Genomic DNA, 24703 nt, shown 5'->3' on the forward strand with positions numbered 1-24703 from the left:
TGATATAAACCTGAGCTACTCACTAACATGTGTCTGCTGTGTAACCATCTGATAAATATAACTGTTATTTACATGACACAAAATTATATAAACCTGAGCTGCTCACTAACCTGTGTCTGCTGTGTAACCATCTGATAAATATAACTGTTATTTACATGACACAAAATGATATAAACCTGAGCTACTCATAACCTGTGTCTGCTGTGTAACTATCTGATAAATAACTGTTATTTACATGAGACACAATGATATAAACCTGAGCTACTCACTAACATGTGTCTGCTGTGTAACCATCTGATAAATATAACTGTTATTTACATGACACACAATTATATAAACCTGAGCTACTAGTGAAAGAGATGCGGCGTCGCTCAGTCCACGTCATACGGCTGAACAAATGATCTTTTCCAGGATCTTGAAAGTGGGTAATAGGTCCGTGTTGGAGCGGTGCCAGCACAAAAATAGGTTTGAGCAGACCAGAATACAATGTAGAGAAGGACAGGCGGCACTCCAGGATAAAAGTTAAAAATTCATTCTTTATTCAAAAATTCTTTAAAATAACAACACTCATGTTGCAAACAAAAGGTGGAGGAGGAGGAAACCTTACATGTTTTGTACCCTGCGGCACTTAATCATAGGTATAATCTCCCTCACATGTGTGGACAATTTAAACCCTGATCAACCAATCAGGTGTTGACAGTGTGGTTACTATGTCAACCATACAAAATAAACACAAGTCCTCACAGTGCGGTATGAGTACACATACACTAATCATACACAAAAAATATATATTAAAAAATATTATTTTAAACATTTTTTCAAATGTTGATGATCCTAACGGGGTGTGTATGAGTAGTGATGAGATATGTGGTGAGCCCTCTTTGGGCTCTAGCGAAACTTGTGCTGACTCTGGGCTCGCTTCCATTGAGTCGTAATTCAGTTTGCGTGCACTCGCAAACCGTTAAATATGCTGTTGAAAGCAATATCGTTTATTGACTGTTTCCAATGGCGCGTTATACCTCAATATCGGCAGCTGGACTCCGGCTGCAGAAAAAATCTTTGCGTCCCATAGAAAGTAATAGAAGCCGTTAATCGATAAATTATACCAGGCTTCCAATGAAAGAGCAAACCGTTAATATACTGTCAGAGGCTGTCGATACATTGAGAAATATTACACCTAGCTCAACTAGGTGTAAAAGAGGAAAATTGTGAGACCTATTTTCTATTGAAATTATAAAACTTGCAAATAATGCAAGTGTTTTAATGTAGAAATAAATTGTTATAAGTAATATTTATTGTTGTCTCATGTATATAAATAGTTGAACTTATATTCTAATAGAAATATCAGTATATATTTAAATATAATAATATATGCAAGAACATATCTACAGAATGCAAACTAGACCTATGCCTAGGGCAGCAATAAATATTACTTATATTTATGAAGTGGTAAATATAATTATATTAGAAAATAGTATTTGATTATTAAAAATATGGATAAGTGTTTCTTTATTTTTCTTGAGAGGTGATCACCGGTAAGGAGCACTGACGTTAAACGTAAATTCTATAGCGTAAGGTCGTGTTACCTTAGCAACTAATTGATTTTCATGAAATCCGACATCAGATGGAAGCGTTAACATAACGTTAACTTACAGCTACACGAAAAGAGCGACTGCACGCTATCCGCAAAATATTTAAATGGAAACCTGGTACTAAAATGGAGCCGTAAATTACTTTTAGCTGTCGGCCGCTTCGGTAGCTTACGGCTCCATTTTTAACAACTCAATGGAAGCGAGGCCTCTGTTGTTAATTTTAACTTTACTTTTGCACCTTAGAACATCTAAAGAATTTGGATGAGAGTGGGTATAAGCCATCTGATGCAGACATACCCAAGCCTAGGAAAAGGGGATCAGAATTTTATCCCACACATTTTAGGGATACTCACTTAAATATGTTCCTGAAAAAGGTAGAGCAGGAAATAATAGATTTAGGAGCACTAACAAAAGTGGGTAATACACATAGCAATCTTACAAGTAAGCAAAGATTAGCGATTGAACAGTTAAAGGAGAATCAGGTCATCTGATAAAGGTGGCAATGTGGTGGTATTAAACAAATCTTGTTATATTGCAGAGGCGAGAAAACAGCTTAATGATGGAATAACATACAGAAAATTGTCTGTCAGTCCTGAACAGGATTTTACAAGGAAATTGACTAAACTATTGGATGAGGCTGTGGCTTTGGGTTTCATGACAGTGGAGGTTGCAGCGTCACTTATTCCACAGTATCCAAAGACACACATCTTTCACCACCTACCTAAGGTCCACAAGGATCCCTTGAATCCCCCAGGGCGTCCCATTATTTCTGGGATAGATTCACTATTTGAACCACTTTCTGAATGGGTGGATTCAATATTACAACCCATTGTTCAAGGGTTAAGCAGTTATCTGAGGGATTCAAATCATCTCTTAAAGATCCTCAGAAATGTACAATGGGAGGAGGATCTTGGGTGGGTGGTGGTCGACGCTGTGTCCCTGTTCTCCAGTATACCGCATAAACTGGGTATACGGGCTGTGTCCTTCTTCTTGGGTACTAGAACCAATTACTCAAGTGAGTTTAAGTTGTTTTTCTGTGAGGTTGTTGAGTTCCTGCTGTCCCACAATTTCTTCATGTTTGATGGAGAATATTATTTACAAGTCTGTGGAACAGCAATGGGGGCTAAATTTGCCACCTTCGAGAACTAGTTTGTGGGATGGTGGGAACTCAACGCCCTCTATGATACTGATAAAAACCCTTTTGCAGATAGTATAATTTTTTTTTTTTTGAAACAATTTTATTTTATTGAGGTAATAATTATGGCATACAAGCGACACATGTCAGAAAAACATACAAGTATTTGTCTCAAAACATACCACATTTTCAACTGACAATTTAGAATAGAATAAGTATACAAATCATTTGCCAAATACCCTATTTACCCTCTAGATGGTATCTGAGGTCGCTCTTGGACCCCCATATAATATGAAAACACAACGCTACAGAGGGTAGTCTCGTACAGAAGGAGACCGCTCATGGGTCTCAGATGATAGACCTCATTTTAGTTATATTATGGCGTAGACTTAAAGGGCCACCTATGGACCCATGTTCTAGAATGAACATATATAATGTAGAAGGAACCATCCTTAGCAGAGTATCAAAGTATCCAAAGGTAGTTGAGATTGGGTTATAGCACCTCTAAAGGGGGCGAAAGAGAAATAAACCCTATGGGTACAGATAAGCATCTAGGTCTACAAAACGAATACACTATTAATGCTGATATAGCAGTACAAGGTTCAATCAGGGCTGCATTAACTTGTCAGGGATTTGTGCCTAAATGGGGATAAACATTAACTAGACTGTGACTATTATGGGTTGACAGTACAACATCAAAGTTATTCTGTACTTATTCATACAAAAGAGATATTTCGGCTAAGGGAGATATTAAATAGCTTGTATTGCTATTTTAGACTAGCACAAATACCTACGAGACTTTTAGATATATATTCTGAGTTTTCCAGGCCGCTATTAAAATTGCTGTAAGCATAGCAGAGAGGGTATTAATAGCGTAGGATGTACGTCACTTATAACAATTTCAAATTGAACTAAGAGGAGTTAAAGCATTACCTGAGCTATGAATAATATCCCTGGCTACACAAGAACTTATTCCTACAAAAGAGGCAGTTGAACTGTGACTATTATGGATTGATAGTACAGCCTCTGACTATGTCTCTGCCTAGTTATATAAAGGAGGTATTTCGGTTAAGGGAAATAGTAAGCGGCCCACTTTATGATTTTAAAGAGGCACAAAAACCAACAAAACCCTTAGATATATATTCTAAGCTTTTCAAGCAGCCAGTAGCATTGCTGAAAACCTAGCAAAAAGGAGAGTTAGTAGCGTATAATGCCTCCCACCTATAGCAAGTTCAGCTTGACTACCGTGTATACATGATATATCACCCGGCCAAGTCAGAACCCACTCTCACATAGGAGATATGTCAATTATAGGGATACAGTAAGCAGCATACATTGTGGGAGTAGGGTAACACATTGAACTATCAGCTATGGGTTTTAAGTTAATCAGGCAGTCCTTCAAAATTAGTGTATACGAATATATCATAGTAGGTTATCATAGCATAAGGTGTCTACTACGCTTATCAAATGTAGCTTAGGCTAAGTAACTAAAAGAAATTAAGGCATTAACTAAGCCATGCTTATTGTGGATTAGCAGTACTACATCTGCCTGTGCATTAACTTACTCCAACCAAATATCAGTTAGAGGGGTGAAGTAAACAGCTTGCAACGTAGTGATATGGTAGCATATTTAACTACTGACAGTATAAGGAAATATTCTAGTTTTTCCCACCAGTCATTAGGGTTACTATATACATACATACACAACACAGTAAAACATTATGGCATAAAATATCTACCATCTATAACAAGTTTTAACTAAAATCAAACAGAAAATAGGGCTATTATGTGATCCAGATAACATTGTACCTCTCCCACCGCCAGTGTATAGGAATCCCCCCTGGGGCATAACGTAATAGCATGTAGGCAGGCAATAGTACACAATAGCAAAGTCTCAGACAAGAAGTCCTCATAAATGCTACCGCTGGTAGATCCAGTACAAGCGATATCGCTGTGAAGTAATAACAATTCACTGTAAATCCTCCACCAGTCTAATATCAAGCGCAAGAGTTTGAATCTTCACCTATTAATTAACCTATGCCGCTTGGCTCCATATAAGGGTATCTCAGTAGATTGTAGGGGCTTGGGAGAAGTGAGTGACACCCCCGACACCCAGATCCTAATAGGCCTCTTACTGTCATACATCTCCGTTGTTCAGAAGCAGAGCAAATTTTCCTTCCCTCCGTGTCACCGTTAGTCATTATAGCCAGGGCTAGATGAACAAGATTGAGTCCTCTTTTACCCCGCAGCTTCAGCATTGTGCCTCTAGTATGGCCCAATTTCTCTGTGATAATACGGGAGGCCATAGATCTCCTCTCTAGTGACTCCACACCAGGCTGAGACTCCACTGGCGCGGGAGGTTGGGAACCCGTCTCGATAGGAGAATAAATGGTCTCTCTGCCATCTAAACCCGGCAAGCAAGGTGGAGATCTGTAACTTTGCTCACTTGTCGGTTGATCCCTGGATCCCGGTTGTATTACTTTTGTATTCCGCCAGGCTGTAACGAGATTACACAGCTCCTCTTCCAAGCTCTGGAAAGAATCACGTATGATTTGGGTCATTTGGTTTTCCCATCTGGCGAACCCCTCCATTTTTAATGGCAGATGTAGATGTGCCCCTGTCTTATCAAGCTTACAGTTACTTTAGGAGAGTAGATGGTTCCCTTTTTCTTTTCTTCATATAATTGCAGACAGCTTTAGTAGCCGTTTACCCTGGATCACCAGGGGGGGTTAGGTGAAGGTCAGGCCAATTCTCAGGCCGCTGCTGCGCACCACACCGTTCCGGTACTTTAGGAGTGAAGTTGGTCTTGCAAACAAGATCAAAGTAACAAGCAAATCATGTATATGCAAAATATCACACATAAAAGCTGAAATGATACCACAGTCGAGCTATAAACAGCAGATTTAAACACCCGACTCTTCAGCAGCTAAAATAAGCAGCCAATATGGCCGCCGCCCGGAAGCATCCCCCCGCAGATAGTATAATTTTGTTTATGAGATTCATAGACGATTTGATTTTTGTGGTCAAAGATGACCTTGTATTTGAAGATTTTCTGAGCTATGTCAACAATAATGATCTTGGTTTAAGGTTCACAGGAGAAGCGTATAAGGATAGAGTTAACTTCTTGGACCTCACACTTGTGGGATCAGCTGAAGAAAATAGGGTGATTACTGATACTTATAGGAAGGCCACATCAGGAAATACCATACTTACATGCCAAATCCTGCCATCCTCAACACCTGATAAAGTCCATACCCAAAAGCCAATTCTTACGACTAAGACAAAATACCAATTCTGATGATCTTTTTGATACGCAAGTTAAGAATCTAATTGAGAGGCTGGCATCTAGGGGTTATAATGTAGAGATGCTAAAGCAAACAGCAAAGGAAGTTAATAATACTTATTTAAATACCTTAGCCTGTCCTAGAGATACCACCAAACAAAGCATGTTTAATGATGATACGGTAGTTTTTTTCAACAGAGTTCTCACTGAAGTACCAGCAACTGTGCAATATTATTAAAAGAAATTTGCCTATTTTGAAAGGGGATGATCTCCTGTTTAAGGTCGTTGACAATATTAAGTTTGTCCCAAAAAAAAAGCCCACTTTAGCTACTATTCTTTCGCCTAGTTTAGTTACCAGTAAAGGTAATATGGGAGCCAGTAATTGGCTGTCTAGAAAAGGCACTTTTAGATGTCTCTCCAGAAACTGTGTCACTTGCGAAGTTATACAATCAGAAAATTTGTTTCAAAGTAGTGTCACTGGTGAGCAGTTTAAGATAGAACATTATGCCAATTGTGGCACGAATTTTGTGGTCTACCTTCTTGAGTGTGAACTATGTCATCAACAGTATGTGGGTCAGACTTCTCGCACCCTACGTTCGAGAGTAGGGAAACATAAGAGGGACATTAAGAATTACAACAAGGACTCTAGTGTGGCTCAGCATTTTAATGGAGTTCATTTTAGTAATGAGCCCAGAATTCTATTAAAAGTTATAAATATAGCCAGAAGGCCATTACGGGGTGGCAATAGGTATGAAATTCTCACCAGAAAAGAGCTATACTGGATTTGGAAATTAGGCACTAGATTACCAAAAGGCTTAAATAAGGAATAGGATATTAGTTACTTTGTAGGGTAATACATATGATATTAGTATTGGGCTTTGATATGTCAGTATGTATGTGTATATGGACACACTTATGCTTTGACTTATATCTATACCAATATATATTTATTTATATCTATGTTTATCAGCATATTATGTGTGTGTTTATATAGTTGATATTAAAGGGACACTGTACCCAAAAATTGTCATTCATGATTCAGATTGAGCATGACATTTTAAGCAACTTTCTAATTTACTCCTATTATTAAATTTTCTTCATTCTCTTGGTATCTTTATTTGAAATGCAAGAATGTAAGTTTAGATGCCGGCCCATTTTTGGTGAACAACCTGGGTTGCCCTTGCTGATTGGTGGATAAATTCATCCACCAATAAAAAACTGCTGTCCAGAGTACTGAAGCCAAAAAAAAGCTTAGATGCCTTCTTTTTCAAATAATGATAGCAAGAGAATGAAGAAAAATTGATAATAGGAGTAAATTAGAAAGTTGCTTAAAATTGCATGCTCTTTCTGAATTACAAAAGAAAAATTTTGGGTACAGTGTCCCTTTAAGCAATCACATCAAATGCCAAGTGACCCATTATCATCCTTTTCTTTTGCAACCCCCTAACTTTTGCAACCCCCTAACTTTTACGATTTGAATATTTGTATCCACATTATATGAGGGTTGACATTCATATTGAGTGCAGTGATTAAATCTGACATAGATGTTCTATATTAGACCAAAAGAGTCCTTAGTGTAGATGCACCTTTGACATATTCAAATAAATATTTATACGATCATGTTTTGAATATTTATGATATTTTATGTGTAATAGGCAACTATTTTTGGTCTCTACAATATCAAATATTATGTTTTTTTGAGTGCTATAATGAGTACAAATTCATTAGTCTAGGGTGTTTGTTGTTTTTTCAACCCCTAGCATTTTTTTTAAAATAATATTTTTTTAATATATATTTTTTGTGTATGATTAGTGTATGTGTACTCATACCGCACTGTGAGGACTTGTGTTTATTTTGTATGGTTGACATAGTATCCACACTGTCAACACCTGATTGGTTGATCAGGGTTTAAATTGTCCACACATGTGAGGGAGATTATACCTATGATTAAGTGCCGCAGGGTACGAAACATGTAAGGTTTCCTCCTCCTCCACCTTTTGTTTGCAAAATGAGTGTTGTTATTTTAAAGAATTTTTGAATAAAGAATGAATTTTTAACTTTTATCCTGGAGTGCTGCTTGTCCTTCTCTACATTGTAAACCTGAGCTACTCACTAACATGTGTCTGCTGTGTAACCATCTGATAAATATAACTGTTATTTACATGACAAAAAATGATATAAACCTGAGCTACTCACTAACATGTGTCTGCTGTGTAACCATCTGATAACTATAACTGTTATTTACATGACACAAAATTATATAAACCTGAGCTACTCACTAACCTGTGTCTGCTGTGTAACCATCTGATAAATATAACTGTTATATAAACCTGAGCTACTCACTAACCTGTGTCTGCTGTGTAACTATCTGATAAATATAACTGTTATTTACATGACACAAAATTATATAACCCTGAGCTACTCACTAACATGTGTCTGCTGTGTAACCATCTGATAAATATAACTTATTTACATGAGACAAAATGATATAAACCTGAGCTACTCACTAACCTGTGTCTGCTGTGTAACCATCTGATAAATATAACTGTTATTTACCTGAGACAAAATGATATAAACTTGAGCTACTCACTAACCTGTGTCTGCTGTGTAACCATCTGGTAAATATAACTTATTTACATGAGACAAAATGATATAAACCTGAGCTACTCACTAACATGTGTCTGCTGTGTAACCATCTGATAAATATAACTTATTTACATGAGACAAAATGATATAAACCTGAGCTACTCACTAACCTGTGTCTGCTGTGTAACCATCTAATAAATATAACTGTTATTTACATGACACAAAATTATATAAACCTGAGCTACACACTAACATGTGTCTGCTGTGTAACCATCTGATAAATATAACTTATTTACAAGAGACAAAATGTCACATCACAGAATCTTCACTTTACTTAATATGAGCTAATCACCTGTAGCTGTATGTATAGGAACTTTATCCTCCTCAGTCTTCATCTGATCACACACATTCGGTTCTCCTCTGTGCTCAACTGCTGAGCCATCTGTAGGCGTCACATTAGTACGGCCTGTACAGTAAGAATACATGTATGTGTAAGTAGTTTGTACCCTACATCCCTCAGACACAACATATGTACACACTAACCTGTAACCTACATGCACCTTACACATACTCACTTACCTGTAACCTGGGTACTTCACACACACAACATATATGTACACTTACCTGTAACTCCCATGCATCAGAAACAACACACATGCATATTTGCATATAACATATGTACACACTCACATGAAACAGGTGTAAATCAGACACAACACATATGCACACTTCCCTGTAACCCAAGTATCATAGACACAACATATAAGAGACAAAATGAAGCCATTATATAATTTTTCAGTTACTCAATATGCACTAATCACCTGCAGCTGTATTTATAGAAACGTCATCCTACTCAGTCTTCACCTGATCACACACATACGGTTCTCCTCTGTGCTCAACCGCTGAGCCATATATAGGCGTCACATCAGTACGTCCTGTACAGTGAGAATATACATGTGTGTGTGTGTAAGTAGTTTGTACCCTACATCCCTCAGACACAACATATGTACACACTAACCTGTAACCTACATGCACCTTACACATACTCACTTGCCTGTAACCTGTGTACTTCACGCAGACAATATACATGTACACTTACCTGTAACTCTCATACCTCATAAACAACACACATGCACATTTGCATGTAACATACGTACACACTCACATGCAACAGCTGTAAATCAGACACAACACATATGCACTCACCTGTAACCCAAGTAACATAGATACAACACATGAGACAAAATGAAGCCATCACAGACTTTTTCAGTTACTTAATATGCACTAATCACCTGTAGCCGTATTTATAGCTACTTCATCCTCCTCTGTCTTCACCTGATCATGTACATACGGCTCTCCTCTGTGTTCAACCGCTAAGCCATCTGTAGATGTCACATCAGTACGGCCTGTACAGTGAGAATATTTATTAAATATAAAACTTACATCAAGTTACTATTTACAAAATTAGCAACAATTTACATTACAAAGCACTTTCTGCACATTTATATAAACATGACAATCTCATCTGATATCTGTTATATGTCACTTGCTTGTAGTCAGTGTCCCATTATGCATAGCTGTGTTAGCTTCTGCTAGTCTGTCATTTTCAATTACAATTTTTACCTTCATATATCAGGGCCTGACAAGTTTAAAATTATAGCAGCCAAATATATAGTAGCCAGAAATGTTTTTATTTCTTATTGTGTGTAGAAGATAAAAATGAAATATAATATAAAAAATAGCATTTATTAGCTTCAGCATTATTAAAGCATAGGTATATATAGGAAAGAGAGTACAACAAAATTGTAGATGTGTGGTTCTGAGCTTTGCAAATCTCTGTACAAGAACAGAGCAGGGCATTATCCAGAGCACATTTTGTAAGGAGAGTCTAGCACCGTGGCACCTGGGTTACTTGAGCTATGCTCTACCCTTAGTACAGGGGACAATGCATTAGCTAACGTACACATCTATATCATGTTATGTTACAATCTCCTTAATGTGTTTAATGTCTTTAAAAGGAGACTAAACACTTATTGCTTTTGTGTAAAGTTGTGCTTTGTCCCACGGTCCCTAGAGAGGCTAAACAGCAAATTGCTGCAAATCAGACAGCTGGTTTAGGTGATTTGCATGTTACAGATTTTGCTTTTTGACCTCTCTAGGGAGCGTAGAACAAACACAAGAGATATATAATGTCCTTTTAAATGGCAAAAGTGGCAACATAAATAATGACAGTGTATTGTAAAGCTTATGTACTGCACATAATGTTCCTTTGACCATTCTTTATAAAATAACATGTTTATCTGCCTCTGTTTCCTGTGATTTTACTTTTTATCGTGATCAGATCATTTATGAGAATTTTCCGGCCAACCTGTGACACTGCAGCAGTGTGATTTATTCTAAATACAGAGACTGATACTGAGTGTGCACTTGGTGCTGAGAGTGTGCATGTGGTGCTGAGTTCATTATTAACTAGACTAATGAAGCAGCTTAATATAAGCTGCTGTTCAGTAGTAGAGTCTGCAAAGCGACAGCACACTACTGATTGTTATGTCCCTTTAAGACAAAGAGATTACTGAGATTTCTGGTTCATTATTGTAAATAACCAAATCTGATGACAAAACCAGGTGACATGCACGTGACGTCCTGCTTACCTCTGTGTGCATCAGGAAGCTCTGAGGTTTGGTTCTCGGTCTTGTCAGACATTGTCTTGTTCAGCAACTGAATTTGTCAGATATAATTATAATGTTTCTGCTTTACTGGCAAACGCAGTGATCTGTATTGTACGTGATCTTAACAGTAACAGGAGCCTAAACACAGAGAGAATTTTTTGTACATTTCATTGCCATAGGGGAAATTATGAATTATGGGTGAGCAACACCCATATCTGAGATTTTTTTGTGAGTTACCCGCACAAGTTATACTGTTGTTGTTTTGTTTGTTTTTTTAAAAGCAAACCAAACAGTTTTACAACATAATTTTAGTTTACAGAAATACCCTAATATTAAAAGTCATCATATTAAATACAATTTCCATAACATACATATTATATTATAGAGAGGTTACATTTGCCTTACATACACATACACCTCCATTCCCAGTATCTTATATAGAGATAAATCATATTTTAGAGAGGATCCCTCTACATATTAGATAAAGGATCCATGTTACTCACACACACAGCCCTTCCCTAGAACCTTATACTAAGACATATAACATATAGAGAGTTACAATCTGTTACATACACACACAGCACCGTATATACAGAGATATAAAACAATAGAGAGATACCATCTTACACACACACACACACACCACCTTATAGACAGAAATATAATACTATATAAAGGTACCATCTGTTACACATACAGCCTTTTGTACATAGACATATAACACTACAGAGAAGTACCATCTAATTTTAGTTTATATAAATATATCATACCAAATGCAAAAAAAAGTTAGATTTTGTATCATTTTCTATAACATACATATTGTATTGCATAGAGGTTTCCTCTGCCTAACACACAAAGCTCCCTCCCAAGTACCCTATATACATATATACAGAGATTATCTCTGTCTCACACACACATAGCCTCTCCGGTACCTTATACACATATATATAAGATTATAGAGAGGTTCCCTTTGTCTCGCACAGATAGACACCCTTTAGTGCCGTCCGACAAGAAGAGCGTGCTGTGCAGAGACTTCTATTGCCATTCTCCACAATCGCCAAGTTGCAGTGCGGTGTGTAACAGTATGTTATGTTCTAGTCTAAGTTACTATTAATAATATATGGAGAAAAAAAACTTAGTAGGAGAAACTCTGCGGTCACATTAGAGAATGTGATCGCAGAGTTTTATTCCCCTACTAACTTTTCTTTTCTCCATATATTATTAGTCTATACTATCAGACTACAATGGGATGAATAGGCAATTTTGTTAATTTATTCTAGCTCAATACCTACCATTTTCTGTGGGAAGTGTTGCTTTTCAAAAAATGATAGAAGATTGGCCAAAGAGAAAGTTTACCTCCCATGCGCTCCTGCTAAACTGCATAACTTCATACTTATTGTTTAGCAAAGGCACAGGAGAACGTCAGGCACTATACTACAATAATTAAAACACAATTAATTGTAATCTATCAATATGTGCACAATAACATATTGATAGATTACAATTAATTGTGTTTTAATTAAAAGTACATGAAAGATGTGCATTTCAAATTTAAATACAAAAATGTTTGGATAATACATGTTTGCACATGTATTTATTTTTAAAAGATAGCCCAACTTTTGCAATAACTTTTTTTTTTCACGCACTGCTGTTACAGCATTATGCCTCATGCACTGTTTCAAGTGCCTGATGTGGGATTATTGCATACATTGAAAAGACAATGCATATTAATACATGTAGTGGGTATTAACAAATCCAGTGATATTTTCAAAAACAAGCACTTTTTTATTGGGGGCGGGGCATCGCTGGGGGCGGGGCGTCCAGGGGGGGAGTCCTAGGGGGGACATGGGGGGGGGGCAGTTGGGATATGTGGTCATCCTACTATAGAGAGGTATCATCTTCCTCACACCACCTCTCCTCAGCATCTTATACACAGGCATATAACACTACAGCTCTGTCTCACACTCACATAACCTCTCCCCAGCACCTTATACACAGGTATATAACACTACAGATCTGTTTCACACTCACACCACCTCTCCCCAGCACCTTATACACAGGCACATAACACTACAGATCTGTCTCACACTCACTTCACCTCTTCCCAGCACCTTATACACAGGTATATAACACTACAGATCTGTTTCACACTCACACCACCTCTCCCCAGCACCTTATACACAGGCACATAACACTACAGATCTGTCTCACACTCACACCACCTCTCCCCAGCACCTTATACACAGGTATAACACTACATATCTGTTTCACACTCACACCACCTCTCCCCAGCACCTTATACACAGGCACATAACACTACAGATCTGTCTCACACTCACTCCACCTCTTCCCAGCACCTTATACACAGGTATATAACACTACAGATCTTTCTCACACCACCTCTCCCCAGCACCTTATACACAGGCACATAACACTACAAAAGCTACACAATCATATCAAACAGTGAGTTACACATATTACACACATGACACAATTATACACAGTCTGCGCATCGTGTACTTACCTCACTATACATAAACAAGTAGCTGAGTAGTCAATATCTCCACCCCCTTGTGTTTCCTGATAGAGTAGCAGATTTTTCCCTTCCCGCAGAAGGACCAGGCATGTCACAAGTCACATGTCTGATGTGACCACACGGGAAAGAGATTTACCGGAAGTAGCTGTGCAGGGCTGCAGGCAATCTCTAATGCAGCTTCCTGTTGCTGTTTGTGCCATTTGATCGCTGCTGTCATACGGAACAAACTGCTGCTGTCTCAGCACTTTATATGGTGGTTTCATGTAGGTAACGTTCTAATTGATGTGTCTGTGTATCACAAAGAACGTCTCTTAATAGTAAATACCTATAAGCTACTGCAGAGGATTGTGTGGGTTAGAGGCAGAGTAACCCATAATAGTATATATCTGTATATAAGGTACTGGGGTTGTGTGTTAGAGGCAGAGTAATCCTTGCTTTAATATTATATACCTGTATATAAGGTACTGGGGATGGGGCTGCGTGTGAGGGACAATCTCTGTAATATTATATACCTGTATATAAGGTGCTGGGGGGGGGGGGGCAGAAAGACGAATGATCCTCTCTATTATATTATCTATTTTATATATATATATATATATATATATATATATATATATATATATATATATATATATATATATATATATATATATATTTGTGTGTATATAAGGTACTGGGGATGGGGCTGCGTGTGAGAGACAGAGGGACAATCTCTGTAATATTATATACCTGTATATAAGGTGCGGGGGGGGGGGGAAGAAAGACAGAATGAGCCTCTCTGTTATATTATCTATTATATATATATATATAATGTATTGGGGAAGGGGCTGTGTGTGTGGCAGAGGGAACAGTCTTTATTATGATGTGTGTGTGTATATGAATGCATACATATATGTGAAGTGTATATGTGAGTTTGTATAGATATATGTGGGATATCCGTGTATGCATAGGTCAGTGTGTGTATAAGTATATGTATGGCTATTATTCTTATATGTGTAATTTCTGTATGTGTCACTGCTGCAGGTCTCAGTGTTACACAATATCACTGACCATGAACAAGATGAAGAAGAAGCTGCCTGAGCGGATCCTAAATCACATCCTGGAGATTCTCTACCTGCTGACAGGAGAGGTGAGAAAACATCATAACAACACCATGGTAACCTCCTGCAGTGAATATGTGTATTAGTTGCTTAGCAACAAGAAGTGATAGAGGCTCAGAGGGAAAGAAGAAGCCAATGTTTTAGGTGTTTTTGCAATTTTAAAAGTGTAGAATTGTTCTTGGAATATTCTGTTGTAGAAATTCACCCGATGAGACAGTTTGTGTTATTTGTTCCATCATCCCCATACACTGGCCAGCAATAGGCAGCTTATAAAGTGATGTCAGGCTTAGGCTAACAAAGAATAAACTGGTATTTATATGGTATAATCAAGTAGTAATCTGTGCAGAAGAGGAAGTGCTATTGTATAGAATGGCCCTAAGCATGTGTACATAATATGCCATATATAGATAATACCTGTACGTACACCTGCTAGCTGGTTAGTCTACTCACATCCTGGTAATTTCATTGTGAATGTTACCTGGATATCCTATCATTTATCTCAATACAATGTATGTGGGGGGGTTTTGTGTTTGTTTTTTTTCAACTGCACGCAAAGATACTGGAAAGTATCTTGCAGGATCCAGAAACTGACCTTGCAACATATTAGGCAGTGATTGATTGATCAGTGCAGGAGCTTAGTTATATTTTCCCTTAATTGCCCATAGCAAAGGAGATATCCAATGCGGCTATTAATTGCTGATAAATACTGTGCATATGTAAAACCTTTATTGTGTTCACAGATATTTTGCAAGGGATGTTAAACAGTAAATAAATGCTAGACATCATGATGTATTCAATGCAAAGTTTAGCCTTAGAATACTATGTATATGCATCTTTACAATTATATTAGTTTAAATATTGAAAATATATGTCTAAAGGTTTAATTTCTATAAATTACTTTAGTTTCTATAAAGTAATGGACGCCATCATGTTTAATACAGATATCGTATTATCTCTTTTTGTGTAAATAAAGCTAGCAACCTTTTTAGAGGGTGCACTACACGGCTGATTTTACTGACCACCCTGCTAAAATTATAACCAATATTAAAGGGACAGTCAACACCAGAATTTTTGTTGTATATAAAGATAGACAATCCCTTTATTACCCATTCTCCAGTTTTGCATAACCAACACAGTTATAATAATACATGTTTTGCATGTGATTAACTTGTATCTAAGCATCTTCTGACATCCTCCTGATCTCATGACATTTTATTTATTATCTATTGACTTTTATATTAGCCAATAAGTGCAGTGTCTGCCACAAGCCACGGGCATGATCAAAATTTTATCTATATGGCCTACATGAACTAGCTCTCCCCTGTTGTGAAAAAGCAAATAAAAAAGCATGTGATAAGAGGCAGCCTTTAAGGGCTTAGACATTATCACATGAGCCTTCCTAGGTTTAGCTTTTAACTAAGAATACCAAAGAACAAAGCAAAATTGGTGATAAAAGTAAATTGGAAAGTTGTTTAAAATTACATGCCCTATTTCAAACATGAAAGTTTTTTTTTTGGAAATTAAAATGAGCTAATGTTAAAAAAATGTTCTGATTTTATTGCACAAATTATCATTAAAAATGTTTGCGTTAAATTATGCAGAAAATGATATAATATTAGAAAATATTACACTGCCCCCACACTACTTTATAATGACACCTAACTACTTAATTATATTACCCAACTGGCAACTGAAAGCTGTGTGAAATTGCTTCTTTTATTGCCTGGTTTATATCTGTCCCTAATTATCTTCAGCAGGGAAACAGATAAGGGGCAACTTAAGCTCAAACATGGCGGCACCCATTATTTATAGAAACAAAACAAAATCAGAGGGAAAAGGGAACAAAATAAATAATGAAAGTATATTGCAAAGTCTTTTTTAGCTACATATAATTAAACATTTTATATTACAGTTCCATATCCCTTTAATTCCTGATATATACTGTGCATATATACAATATTTACTGTGTGTGCAGATATTCTGCAATGCAACACTTAATAACTTATATATACTGTACATATATACAATATTTACTGTGTGTGCAGATATTCTGCAATGCAACACTTAATAACTGATATATACTGTACATATATACAATATTTACTGTGTGTGCAGATATTCTGCAATGCAACACTTAATAACTGATATATACTGTACATATATATAATATTTATTGTGTGTGCAGATATTCTGCAATGCAACACTTAATAACTGATATATACTGTACATATATACAATATTTACTGTGTGCAGATATTTTGCAATGCAACGTTTAATAACTGATATATACTGTACATATATATAATATTTATTGTGTGTGCAGATATTCTGCAATGCAACACTTAATAACTGATATATACTGTGCATATATACAATATTTACTGTGTGCAGATATTTTGCAATGCAACGTTTAATAACTGATATATACTGTGCATATATATATACAATATTTACTGTGTGTGCAGATATTTTGCAATGGAACAATTAATTCTTTATATACTGTGCTTACATATTATTTTTATTATCCGGTATTTGTAGAGCGCCAACAGATTCCGCAGCTCTGTAAACATAGTCAATATACAGGATAGCTTTTGTAGGGGTCAAGTGGGTAGAGGGCCCTGCCGAGAGTTTCACTGTTGTAGTCGGCTCTTATGAAGCGATCTGTAAACAGCTGGGCCCATAGGCTTACATTCTAAGGGGTTCAAGGGGAAAGCAATGGAGTTAGGAAAGGTTAGTACTGGTTGTATGCATCCCTGAATAGTAGAGTTTTTAGGGAGTGCTTGAAGCTGTTAAAACTAGGGGAGAGTCTTATGGAGCAAGGCAGGGAACTCCACAAGATTGGGGGCCAGTCTGGAGAAGTCCTGTAAACGGGAATGTGAGGAAGTAACAAGAGAGGAGGAGATCCTGAGCTGATCGAAGGGGACGGGAAGGAGAGTATCTAGAGACAAGTTCTGAGATGTAGGGGGGAGCAGTGCAGTTGAGAGCTTTATATGTCAGAGTGAGGATTTTATGTTTAATCCTAGAGGCAAGAAGAAACCAGTGAAGGGAGTGGCAGAGAGGTGCACCAGATGAAGAGTGACGAGTAAGAAAGATGAGCCTGGCAGAAGCATTCATAATGGATTGTAAAGCAGCTATGCGGCAGCTAGGTAGACCAGAGAGGACGGAGTTGCAGTAGTCGAGGCGGGAAAGGATGAGAGAGTGGATTAAAATCTTGGTTGTATCTTGTGTAAGGAAATGTCTAATTTTAGCGATGTTTTTAAGGTGGAAGCGGCAGGCTTTAGCCAAGGACTGAATGTGAGGAGTGAAGGAAAGATCTGAGTCAAGTGTGACCCCAAGACAACGGGCGTGCGGGGTAGGGATAATGATGAAATTATCAACAGTTATAGAAATTTGGGGGTGCAGATATTGGAAGAAGGGGGAAAAATAAGGAGTAAAGTTTTGGAGAGATTTAGCTTAAGGTAGTGAGAGGACATCCAAGATGAGATGTGAGAAAGACAGTTAGTGACACAGGTTAGTAAGGAAGGAGGTAGGTCTGGTGTAGAGAGGTAGATTTGGGTGTCATCGGCATACAAATGGTATTGAAACCCATGGGACTTTATTAAGGAACCTAGTGATGACGTGTAGATTGAAAAGAGAAGGGGACCAAGGACATACAATATTTACTGTGTGTGCTATTTTGCAATGCAACAATTAATTATTGATATATACTGTGCATCAATATAATATTTATTGTGTGTAGATATTTTGCAATGCAACCATTAATTCTTGATATATACTGTGCATACATACAATATTTAATGTAGGTGCAGATATTTTGCAATGCTTTCCATGTGACCATGATGAGGGAATGTGATAACAGGATACACACATGTGATGTGAGATGGGTCAGTGATGTTTTTATGTTTCTTTCTTGCAGCGTGTGACTAACTCACTGACAGTGAGTGACATGACCGGGGACAAGATGACAACAGAGAGGATACTGACCCACACCCTGCAGATCATGTACCTGCTGACAGGGGAGGTGATGGAATATTCCATAATAACAGCTGCATGTCCCTGTCACTGTATTTGTTTATTTACACACATTAACATGGTTTGAAATGATTAGAATATGTTGATTGCAGCCTGACATGTCCTCGCTCATTCTGTACATGGGGTATATAACCTTTTCATACTAAGGGCCAAACATATGTATCTTTGTGTATATACTTTAATAAGCAAGGGTAATCTGAAAAACAAAACATCCAAAATATATTACAGTATATTATATTAGACCAGAAATGTTCAAATATCTATGTAAAGTTTTTAGCATTTCTTATCACTGAGGATGTCCACAAAGCTGGCATATTTCAAAGAAATTTGTTTAAGCAAAGAAAAGTTACAAGCGCATGAAAAATGGCTGTTAGGGGGTTTAGTGGTTGTGGGGAATTATTGTAGTGGGACCTTGAAATTTACAGGTTAAATGCTATGAGGTTGTGTCAGTTTAGCGATATTAAAGCAATATCATTCTATGCATTGTGCACGTGATATTCAGCTTGTAATATCATGGTAAGTTTTGCCAGCACTCTATTTAGCACATCTCATTATAAGTAAGTGATGCACTAACTAAGGGCTCGCTTCCATTGAGCTGTTAAAAATGGAGCCGTAAGTGTCACGCCGCACTAGCCGTTGCTAGGGGCGCAGCGTCTCCTTCCCTGCTAGTTGCCAGGGGTTGTGTCGGGTCCGGATGCGTGCGGCACTGATGTCATCGCTGCACGCTCCTGATGCCGGTCGGACGTCTGTGGCGCATACCCTGCGTCTATGTAAGTTCTACTACAACGATCTGTCACTGCCCAAGTATAGGTGTTACTTTGTGTGCTCCTGGGTGTGACAGATCGTTGTATTAATTTGCCTATTTTGTGTATGATCCCTGCCTGTCTGACTACTCTGCCTGCGATACCCCTTAATTACTGGATTGATATACTGATGCTGAACCCTGCCTGTCTGACTACTCTGCTTATTAAACCCTCTTATTTCTGGATTGCCTCTTTGTTGCCGAACCCTGCCTGCCTGACCATTCTAGTGGTTTGTCCTTGGACTGCTCTATCGTTGCCGCTGGGCACTGTCCTGCCTGTTTTGAGTGCTGCCTTCCTCATCTTACTAACTTTCTCTGCTCTGGGATATTCCCTATCATTCCGGCTCAACGCCGGGATAACAAGACTACTGGCCGAGTTCGGTCTGATAGAGGAGTATCCCACAAGCATTACAGTAAGCTACCGAAGCGGCCGACAGCTAAAAGTAATTTATGGCTCCATTTTAGTACCAGGTTTCCATTGAAAAGGTTTCCGCTTTGCGAGCCGTCACTCTTTTTGTGTAGGTGTAAGTTAGCATTGTGTTAACTCTTCCACCCGATTTCTAAAACATTAATAGGTTATTATGGTAACCCAACCTTATACTACACTCAATTGCATATACGGCGCCACAAACAAGTGCGGCGCCGTATATTTTACCCATCGTTCGCTGCTAAAATCAAATCAAACACCTAATGCATGCTCAATATCTACCTCTCAACCGCAACCCCCCACCGCAATAACTAATATATTAACCCCTTATCCGGCATCCCCCATACCGCAAAGTATCTATCAAAGTTATTAACCCCTAAACCTCCATCCCCCCCCACAACGCATAACTATCTATTAAATCTATTAACCCCTAATCCGCCATGCCCCCCACAACGCAAACTATCTATTAAATCTATTAACCCCCTAATCTGCCATGCCCCCACAGCGCAAACTATCTATTAAATCTATTAACCCCTTAATCCGCCATGCCCCCACAACGCAAACTATCTATTAAATCTATTAACCTCCTAATCCGCCATGCCCCCACAACACAAACTATATATTAAATTCATTTTTTTTGTATTTTTTTTTTTTTATTTTGGGGGTGGGGTGTTTTACTGTTAGAGGGGTGACAATATTTTTTAAGGTAAAAGAGCTGTTTAACTTAGGGCAATGCCCTATAAAAGGCCTTTTTAAAGGCTATTGGTAGTTTAGTATTAGATTAGGGGGTGTTTTTATTTGGGGGGGCTTTTTATTTTCATATGGATTAGTTTAATTTTTGATAATTTTGTTTATTATTTTATGCAATGTTAGACTTTTTTATTTTCTATAATTTTAGCTTAATTTAAACCTAGTTTCTTTCTAATGACACGATGAGTCCACGGAATCATCAATTACTGTTGGAAATATCACTCCTGACCAGCAGGAAGAGGCAAAGAGCACCACAGCAAAGCTGTTAAATATCACTTCCTTTCCCACAAACCCCGGTCATTCTCTTTGCCTCTAGTGCAAGGAGGAGGTGAAGTAATTTGTTGTCTAATTATGATTCTTCTATCAAGATTTTTTTTATTTTGAAGTCAGGGCAGGATTGCTCTGATCTTCCATCACAATTTGGGTATAGCTGTACTCCATGTTACCCGGGCTGTGGTAGCTTTAAAGCAGTTAGGAACTTGTAAAGTGGGCTTTGCTGTGTTTTCCTAACAAATTTCTGTCCTATGTCAGAATACCACAGAAGACTTACTCTGTTCATTACCTTTTCCACAGGTCTCTGTGAGAAGTGGCATCCTCTCATGCCTTGTTAGTCGTCCTACTGCCGGACAGCTAGAATTCAGGTAAGTGCCTTTTCGTCTTGTGGGGCTGGGAGACTGGCACTACAAACAGGTTGAAGCCCCTCTCTGCAACTTATATGGGACATATATATCATTAGAAGGATATCTGAGGCAGTATGCAGGTACTGGATGGTGACAGGAGAATAGGGGTGAATATAGAATCCCCTTTATTTATTTTTGGGCTCTTATGTATCATGTTAGAGGCTACTATGGGGTTAATGACCCCTCTAACTTTTAATTCCTTCCTTTATGCTCAGTAGCGCAGTAATAAGCGTACCTAGTGCGCTTCAATCTTATGAGAAAGAGCTTCTAAGGAATCGTGTATCGTGCGGTGTGTTTTAGAGCCTTTCTTGTTTTTTGGACAGTGTAGCATGTCTGTGCGCTTTGGGCTCAATGTCGGGAAAGGAATCTTAATTTTCTTTCTAATGGATGGGAAATTAATCTGGGTAAGAGTCCCCTTGTTTCATCCACAAGGGTGAGTTAGGGAATCATTATAGTTTCTCCGATTAGGAAAAGATTCCTATCAAATTTTTTTATTTTCAAGATATATTCTTTTTCCTTTCTCGGCAGTTTACTGACCGGCTAACTGCGAGTTCTTGTGGTCCGGTAAATAACGTAACCATTCTTGCAACCAGCAGGTTGGGAGTTTAGATCTGGCTGCAGTTGATTTTTATTCATCTTTCGATGATTTAATATGGAGGAATTGGTCTAATGTGATATTGGACTTCAATACTTTTTGCCATTTTCAACAGTGGATCTGTCTCAGAGATAGATCTAGATCAATCGACAAGTGATTCTCTCCCGTAGTAGTTTTCGGGAGTATCTGTCTCAGGACGCATGTTTTTCGATACATTCCTGGGTGAGGTGTGCATGGAACCTTCCTACTGAGCTGGAAAACAGTTTGAGTCTTGTTTTTAGGTGCAGGGATTTTGGATTGGAAGTGTCTGTTCTCCTCTTTATTATCTTCGAGTTAAGAGTGATTTACAATGCTCAGATGGCTTGGCCTCTGTTGTCCTTAGCTGGGTTTCAGTTGGACAATATCCCCTCAATGATTTACTTCAACCACCAGGAAGGCACTGGGAGTGTCTTAGCCTGGTTGGATGTGTCTGGATTGTACAGTGGGCTCTCAATTATTGTCTATCGGCCATCCGCTGTCCAGGAGCAGACGGTTGGAAGCGGTTTTTCTGAACAGACAGACTTTCCATCCCGGCGAATGTGAGCTCCATCCGGAGGTTATCTACCAAATGGAGGTTACCAGAATTGGATCTCATGGCGTCTTGTCGGAACGCCAATCTCCCAAAGTACGGCTCAAGGTCGAGGGATCCTCAAGCTGGTCAGTAATTGATGATTCCGTGCACTCACTGTGTCAAGAAATAAATAAATTTATCACGTAAGCATAATTTTTTTTTTATTTTTTAAGTAATTTAGGATTATTTTAATTTATGTAATGGCGTTAATTTAGGGTTTTTTAGGTTAGGGGTCTTAGTGATTAGTTATTTGCGTTGTGGGGTTTGGCGATTTAGGGGTTAATAGATTTATTAGGTTAATTGCGATGTGGGTTAATGGCGGATTAGGGGTTAATAGTTTAATAGATAATTTTCCTTGTGGGGGCACCACGGTTAGGGGTTATAGATTTAATAGATAGTTTGCGTTGTGGGGGCATGATGGATTTGGGGGTTAATAGATTTAATAGATTGCGTTGTGGGGCATGACAGTTTAGAGGTTAATACATTTATTATAAGTTGCGATATGGGGGGATGGTGGATTAAGGGTTAATAGTTTAAATAGGTACTTTGCGATATGGGGGCATGGTGGTTTAGTGGTTAATACATTTATTATAAGTTGCGATGTGGATGGGATTGGCGGATAGAGGGGTTTTGAAGTGCCGGGTTAGATTTCAATGGGAAAAAGGTCTCAAACTTTTTCCTGTTTTACACCTAGTTTAGCTGGGTGTAATTTTTGTTAGTGTATCGGAAGTGTATTTACGGTTTGCGCGGACATTGGAAACCGGGTATGATTTAAAAATTAGCGGCTTCCTATACTTTGTATGGGACACAATAATGGTTTCGGCAGCCGGAGTCCGGTTGCCGAAATTGAGTTGTAACGGGCCGTTGGAAGCAGTTGGTGAATGATATTACTTTCAACAGTATATTTATCGGTTTGCGAGTGCACTCAAACCGAATTACGGCTCAATGGAAACGAGGCCTAAGTTGCCCACAACAAACAAGTCTTTCAGAAATATTTTAACCAGTGAATTCTAATACACAATTGAGCAATACTAAAACACGGACCAAAGTCTCTCTTGATTTGTAATCTAGATTCTGTAATATTTTATTCTGGTTAATGGTAGAATGTATTTGACTCTAAAGGTCAAATTCCAACCCTTGGTCTTTGGTTGGAAAATTTCTCTATAGAATTGCACCATTACAGCAAAAATCCAGCCCCACCCCCTCATTGCAGAAGCGTTCACGGACTGATTATAGGGGTGCGCACTGCTGGGGAATGTGACATTATACTAGTGCCAGGGCTCAGTAACTCTTTACTTACCCATTTGGCCTTTTGAGTATTTTCCTAACTTCTGCCTGTGTCTCTGTATGCTCTCAGTAACATTACCCTGACTCTGTCAGTAAAAGTGTGTTACAGAACCATTCCCTGTGTCAGCGCTGAATGAGTTGTTTGTGTTTCAGGTGCCTATAAAGTGTGATGATGTTGCTGTGTATTTCTCTATGGAGGAGTGGGAGTATATAGAGGGACACAAGGAGCTTTACAAGGACGTCATGATGGAGACTCACCAAGGACTAAGTACTATGGAAATCCCAGGAAATGAGAGCTCAGGTAATGCTGTATAGTAATAAATATCTTACTCAGCAAATGCACATAGACTACAGACGTAACTGAAAAAGTGTAAATCTACAATCAGTGTGTTAATCTAATGAGCTGCCTGATTATAAACAAGTTTTATACCCAATAAATATCAAAACATTTTTTACAAGGGTGTGAGAGGCAAAAAGTTTGTCAGGGATATTAATGCAATTATATATGAATATTTTTATATACACAAATTTATTTAAAGTAATGATAAACTCTTCCCTTATAAAAACAGATCTGGAACGTTAGTGATATTTTAGATGGAGTTTAAGAGGCCTATGTATC

The 24703-nt window shown here is 38.0% G+C and overlaps 2 protein-coding genes across 3 annotated transcripts in view; one reads left to right on the top strand and one right to left on the bottom strand.

Moving 5' to 3' along the window:
- The window catches only part of LOC128657292 (gastrula zinc finger protein XlCGF26.1-like), a 486783-nt gene extending 472895 nt beyond the window's left edge, over positions 1 to 13888 (bottom strand). For both annotated transcript variants that reach the window (XM_053711579.1, XM_053711578.1), the window contains exons 1-4: positions 13790 to 13888; positions 11248 to 11403; positions 9889 to 10002; positions 8949 to 9062 (exon numbers count right to left, since the gene is read on the bottom strand). In XM_053711579.1, the coding sequence (XP_053567554.1) occupies positions 8949 to 9062; positions 9889 to 10002; positions 11248 to 11299 (280 nt within the window). In that variant the 5' untranslated portion in view covers positions 11300 to 11403; positions 13790 to 13888. The remainder of the gene's footprint in view (positions 1 to 8948; positions 9063 to 9888; positions 10003 to 11247; positions 11404 to 13789) is intronic.
- Positions 13889 to 13939: 51 nt separating this feature from the next.
- Positions 13940 to 24703, top strand: part of LOC128657296 (zinc finger protein 585A-like) — a 61376-nt gene continuing 50612 nt past the window's right edge. Inside the window, exons 1-4 of the mRNA XM_053711584.1 lie at positions 13940 to 14064; positions 14825 to 14930; positions 18818 to 18922; positions 24238 to 24385. Coding sequence (XP_053567559.1) covers positions 14063 to 14064; positions 14825 to 14930; positions 18818 to 18922; positions 24238 to 24385 — 361 coding nt within the window. The 5' untranslated portion in view covers positions 13940 to 14062. The remainder of the gene's footprint in view (positions 14065 to 14824; positions 14931 to 18817; positions 18923 to 24237; positions 24386 to 24703) is intronic.

Source organism: Bombina bombina, chromosome 4 (assembly GCF_027579735.1).
Source record: "Bombina bombina isolate aBomBom1 chromosome 4, aBomBom1.pri, whole genome shotgun sequence".
NCBI classification, from domain to species: domain Eukaryota; kingdom Metazoa; phylum Chordata; class Amphibia; order Anura; family Bombinatoridae; genus Bombina; species Bombina bombina.